This window comes from Pituophis catenifer, unplaced genomic scaffold (genome assembly GCF_029215685.1).
Source record: "Pituophis catenifer annectens isolate HBS135680 unplaced genomic scaffold, rPitCat1.0.hap2 SCAF_3, whole genome shotgun sequence".
Classification (NCBI taxonomy): domain Eukaryota; kingdom Metazoa; phylum Chordata; class Lepidosauria; order Squamata; family Colubridae; genus Pituophis; species Pituophis catenifer.
Genome location: NW_027256883.1, coordinates 176,905,392 through 176,911,911, shown reverse-complemented (window position 1 = coordinate 176,911,911; position 6,520 = coordinate 176,905,392). Strand labels below are relative to the sequence as shown.

The 6,520-nt window shown below is 37.6% G+C and overlaps 1 protein-coding gene across 1 annotated transcript; it reads right to left on the bottom strand.

Moving 5' to 3' along the window:
- Nucleotides 1-251: 251 nt before the first annotated feature.
- On the bottom strand, nt 252-2,159 carry LOC139315083 (zinc finger BED domain-containing protein 5-like). The gene has a single exon (XM_070941111.1). It carries the CDS (start codon nt 2,157-2,159, stop codon nt 252-254), a length of 1,908 nt encoding a protein of 635 aa, XP_070797212.1.
- Nucleotides 2,160-6,520: the final 4,361 nt, after the last annotated feature.

Below are 6,520 nucleotides of genomic sequence, written 5' to 3'. Positions count from 1 at the left end.
AGTATCATTTGCAATATAAAATGATATAATCCAAATATAGCTTTGCCATTTCTTGCGTCTTTGTGACATTTAGTCTAAGTCAGTGTTTCCCAAACTTTTGACATGTGTACCCTTTCTATAATTTTCGTAACGCTGAGTACCTCTCATAAAAAACATATGCTTTAATAAAAATCAAAATATATTTATTTTTTCTTTTTTTGGTACATACACAAAATAAACGAAAGTTATATTATAAAGAACATTTATTTGATTCAATGAGAAGGATGAAATTGTTTATGTTGAGATGACAGATCATCATAATTTGGTTCCCTGGTTGTTAATTTTAATCTGAGATGCGGTTCCACGTCCAATAGTCTGTTCCTTTTTTTCGATTTAATGTCTACAAATGCAGAAAAAGCAACTTCGCATAAATATGAAGTTGGAAAAGGCAAGATGTATTTCAGGACTTTTTCTGTTAAAGCAGGATGCACATGTTGCATTTGTAACCAGAATGATGTTAAAGTACACCCCTTATGTTTATTTCTCAAGAATCCGTCCGAAGCTAACTCCAACAATTGCTCTTCTTCCGCATGCGACAAATCTTCTGGCATGGATGTTGTGTTAATGTTGAACGGATATCTTATCCATTCAATATTTTTGTTTAAATCAGGGAAAGAGTTTTTCAAGCCAACTTGCAAACTCTCCAAATGCTGTATTATGCATTTCAGAGTATCAGCCTCAATTTTAGTAGCTGAACTTGTTATAAACTCATGAAGAGAGGGAAACGAGTCTACTTCTCCATTACCAACTCTCTTTTGCCATAAATTTACGATGGTAGCGTTCACTTTATCTTGAACGTGAAACAATGAAATTTCTTTGCCTTGTAACAATAAGTTGAGGCAATTTAAAACAGAGAATATATCTGCTAAGTATGCTAGTTTACAAAGCCATTTCCAGTCATGTAAACAATTTCTCAACTCAAATCTATCATTAAGAAAGCATTGAAGTTCATGTCTAAGTTCGAACAATCGGTTTAGAATTTTTCCCCGAGATAGCCAATGAACATTGGTATGAAAAAGCAGCTGGGTATGACTACTTCCCATTTCTTCACATATTTGCGAAAAAAGTCGTGCATTCAAAGGACGGCTTTTAATGTAGTTAATGATTTTCATGCTTTCATCCAGAACTTTCTGTAGATCAGCGGGCATCTTACATGTTGCCAAAGCCTCTCTGTGTATGCAACAATGTGTGGATATGACATTTGGAGCAACATTTTGAATTCTTGCAACGAGTCCTTTATTAATTCCGACCATACTTTTTGCTCCATCTGTGCTTATTCCAACACATCTATTCCAATCAATTTTGTTCTCTTGCATAAATGTATTCATAACATTAAAGATATCTTCTCCTGTTGTGTGACCTAATAAAGGCTGGCAAAATAAAAAGTCGTCATGAATTTCTTGATTTTTTTCGTATCTAACAAACGCCATAAGATTTACAAAATTCGCAATGTCGGTGGACTCATTGACTTGCAATGCATAATAACGACTTTGAGAAATATCAGATAATAACATCTGTTTTACATTATTAGACATATCAATGATTCGTCGATGAACTGTATTATTTGAGACAGGAACACGGTCAAAAGTTTGCTTCGCTCTATCTCCTATCATTACTTCTGCCATTATCTTGGCTGCAGGCTTGATTAAAATTTCGCCAATGGTTTCCGCTGCACTACATTTGGCAATTAAAAGCGACACACGATACGAAGCTTCTAGTATTTTTTGATTGTCACCTCCCGTCAAACCCCGCATTACTTTTTGAGACTGATTTAAACCCTTAAGTTTATTTTCAAAAAAATCTATGGGTTTATCTTTGTACTGATTATGGTTTGTCTCAAAATTGCGCTTTAAGTTGGATGGTTTCATGCTTTCATTTGTTAGATTTTCAAAACAAATGACGCAAAGTGGTATAGGCTCATTTTCATCTCCAGTCCATGAGAATCCAAATTTAAGATATTCTTTGTCATACTTGCGAGTTTTCCTTGCTTTTTTCTTAACAGGTTCTTTCAGAATAGAAATTGATTCGTCGTTAATTTCATTATTTCCTGTTCGTTGATTGCTACTACAATCATTACTTTCTTTCGGTTTAGTAGTTCCAGATTTCAACCAGCGATCCATAATCTCTGTTAGGGATAAAAATTGTATTTTATAAAAATAATCAAAATCAGTGGAACTTACTAAAGCACGATAACAGGCGCCCGGAACTTACTATTAAAGAAGTAAGTTGTCTCTGTAACGAAGTGCAGTATATTCATGCCGTGTCACGCCTCACAAGACTGTCTAACCGTTAGATAACACTGCAATTCTCCGGCGTTTAAACAGCTCCGTGGCTCAATGTCAACTGTTAATGTTCCCGCAGTTTAAAAATGGCCGAACCCGAGCTGCGCGAAGGATGTGCAGAAGTTCCCGCCATAATGAGTTGCGATACGATGTACGATGGCCCCAGTTCCCGTGTAAAAACTGTGATACGCGCCTATTTCTTTCCTTGTTCTGTGGGCGCAGCTAAGCCCGGTGCAGTGGATATTCCCACGTGATCCCCACCAAACTCCGGTGCAACGCGTACCCCCACCAAACTCTTCCCGTACCTCTGGGGGTACGCGTACCACACTTTGGGAAACACTGGTCTAAGTTATGCAAAGCAGTTCAAATTCAAACTATCTGAGTTCTAATGCCCCAGTTTTTAGTGTCAAGCAATTGTTTTGATCATTTTGGAAGTGTTTCAAGTGCAAAACAGAGCTGTTTTGAGCTCAACCCACTTTCAAAATGAACAAAACAAAATCGGGTCTGTTTTGTTTGTATAACATGCTGCGAAGAATGGTGATAAGGAAGAATGGAAAGATCTCTGATGAGCTTTTCTCATCTATAAATCTAGCCAAATTAAGTAAGACTGAATCAGAATGAAAGGAAGAAGGCAATCAGGGGGGACTTTTTCTTATTTATCATGAGAAGAGATGTGGAAGGAAAGGATTAACAGAGAATATTTTGAAGTTACCGTATTTTTCAGAGTATAAGACACACCTTCCCCCCCCCCAAAAGGAGGGGGAAAATTTAGGTGGGTCTTATACACTGAATATAGCCCCGCCCACCCACTGGCCCCCACCCTTTGGCCTCTGCCTCCCAGCAGTTTACCTCCTTGCAGCAAGCAGCAAGAAGAAACAGCCTAATTAGCACAAGTTGATTGGATTGCCTCCCAACTCTCAGTTGTTTTGCTCTCAGCTGTTTTGCCCAGACCTCTGCTGCTTGCTGCAAGGAGGTAAATTGCTGGGAGCAGATTTTTTTTTTCTTGTGCTAATCAAGCTATGCTGAAAACGAAAATGAAAGTAAAGCAGGCTATTTGCTGTTTAGTTTAGTTTAGTTTAGTTTATTACATTTCTATCCCGCCCTTCTCCCGAAGGACTCAGGGCAGTGTACAGCCATGTTAAAACACACATAAACTCACAAAATTTAAAAACAATTTAAAACGAATATATTAAATTTGGCCCACAAAGTTAAAAATTGACAAACAACCCAATTTAAAATTCATATTCTAAGCCAACCCGGCCTGTTGGAACAACAGGGTCTTAAGGGCACGGCGAAAGGTACAAAGGTCGGGGATCATACAAACCTCCAGGGACAGGTCATTCCAGAGGGCAGGTGCCCCCCCAGAGAAGGCTCTCCCCCTTGGTGTCGCCAGTCGGTATTATTTGGCTGATGGCACCCTGAGGAGTCCCTCTCTGTGGGAGCATATTGGCTGGTGGGAGGCTACCGGTGGCAGAAGGCGATCTTGTACATACCCAGGTCCTAAACCATTGAGCGCTTTAAAGGTGGTAACCAGCATCTTGAATCACACCCGGAAGACCACCGGGAGCCAGTGCAGCTCGCGCAGGAGAGGTGTTACATGGGTGCGCCGTGTTGCACCCATAATTTTGCTGCAACGAGGCAAAATTGCTGGGAGGCAGAGGCAGATTTCTTTTCTTGTTTTCCTCACCAAAAATGGTAGGTATCTTATAGTCCAGATCATTGTACTCTGAAAAATATGATGTATTTTCTGTTAGGAAAATATTCTGTTGTTGATGTGACAACCCCTTTGCATGAACCTCAAGATGAAAGAGGGACTCAGCTTTAGACATCAGCATTTTAGATTAAAATATTCAATTTAATATTACTTGCATCTGGAGGGCATTGCATGTAAGGGAACTGAACAGGCCTAATTTTTGTCATTAAACTTACTTCTCACATTTTTTTCTGTCTGAAAAGATGTGCTAGATTTGGCTTAGGGTGATGTATGAATACAATTTCCAAATGTCATAGACCAAAAACATGTATTAGCTGGAAGCCTTTAGAGCTACAGAACTCCATGTGAGTCACAATTGCCAAGACTTAAAGTTACTTCATTGTTCCAACTACTTTCCTTGCCGTTCATTTATTTTGTTAATGTCTCAGCTTTTTGATACATTTTAAGAATATGGTGAAAGATATCTAGTAGAGTTTGTGCCACACAAAGCATGTTCAACAGAGGAATTGTAATATTTTAGCCTATATACAAACATTTGGTGTCTAATATAACCTGCTTTTTAAAAGATGGAAGATGGAATTGTGATATTCCAAACTGACAAATGAGGGCAAATCTTTAAAATGAGATGTCAAATGCAGATTCCCCCCCCCCCCAAATCTTGCTTTTTACACATCATTTTTATGTGTGTGTGTGTGTGTGTGTGTGCATGTATATGTATATGCATGTATGTATGTATGTATGTATGTATGAATGTATTGGTATGTATATATGTATATGAGCACCTTTCTTCTAGAAATGTATCACAGGAATCACATTTCAGGTATCTCCTGCTCAACAAACTGAATGGGGTTTTAATCAATTGTATTGGTCTCTATTTCTTCTTCTTCTCACATAACATCAAAGGGTTCCTGGCATTGACTGAAGAATTGAGTACAGTGCTATTATTATTCAACCAATGCGATTTTATTTTTCTCAGTTTGTTTTACTATTTGTCAGACATAAAGCACCTTGACCATCTCAATTTTATAAGTATTTAGTTTGATTATGATTTTTATTTGCTGTCTCAAAAGTTATCTTTTGTTTTTAATTGATTAATGACCATAATAAAAGTTATGATTGATGAATACATTGCTGGGTAAGATGGACATTATTTTAATTAACTAACTATATTTTTATGTCCCAGTAAAAGGATATTTCTAAGTAATAAATAATCATTGCCCAACATTAGCAAACAAAAAGTTGCTTTGGAGAATGCAAGAGTAGAAATTGTGTGTTTCCCCAAGATTGCTACTAATCCCAGGAACCAAAAAACACCCCCCCCAAACAAAACCTTCATTTGATTTAAAGACTGTGTGTCAAAAAATATCTTTGAATCCAACATGCTGGGCAGCTCTACTAGAAATCATTACATCTGCTCACAATGGCTTTTTCCATTTCTCATTCCTTTCCTATTTACTGTCAAGCAAGTGTGGACATAAGGATGTTATCAGTAGAGTTATTTCTAGGCCAATATAATAGGTTTGCAATAGGTTATCTTCTTTAGCAACCCAACCACAGCATTCAGTACTAACTGGAGCTCTGGCCCAACTTCAAATGAAGCCTGACATCAAGCCTGTCAGGCATTCCATCTTGATTAGTGAATTGACCTGCCTTGACTACAGTGAATCTTGCCTGACAAAGAGTAGACATGATTGTTCACTCAGGTAACAAAAAAAGTTTTTACTTTAATACAATAATTTTTATAAATAGTTCAATTTGCAAAATGAAATGTCTTTGTAAGGATGAATATATTTCTGTCTAGCTTTTTCCAAAACATCCTGATGATGATAATGATTCACAAGTTGGTTAAAAATAGTCAGATGTAACACATAAACCTCCCACCGGCCAGTACGCTCCCACAGAGAGGGGCTCCTCAGGGTGCCGTTGGTCAAACAATGTCAACTGGTGGCCCCCAGGGGGAGAGCTTTCTCTGTGGGAGCACCTGCCCTCTGGAACAAGCTCCCCTGGAGATACGGAGGATTTCAGATTTACGTTCTTTCCGTCGGGCCCTCAAGGCTTTTTTATTTCAACAAGCCGGGCTGGCCTAACTTCTCCAATTGCTTAATTTTAATTTTAAAAGGGGTATTTTAATTGTTGGGCCAAAATTGTTTAATATGTTTTTTAAACTGTTCTTAAATTTTTGTATTCTGTGTATTTACCTTTGGCTGTTCACCACCCTGAGTCCTTCGTGAGAAGGGCGGTATATAAATTTAAATAAACAAACAAACAAACAAACAAACAAACAAACACATTAAAACCATCTTAAAATTTTGATCCTGTGCACATTTGTTTGGACATTCCAGTAGAGTATATTTCTAAGTATTCAAAGCATTGTGCTGCACAACAGTATTAGAGCTATTAAAAGCAATTTAATAGCTTTAAAAGCAAATTGAAAAGATGGGTTCTTATTATGATGTGGCATAAATGTTTCTGAAAACAAAATCTG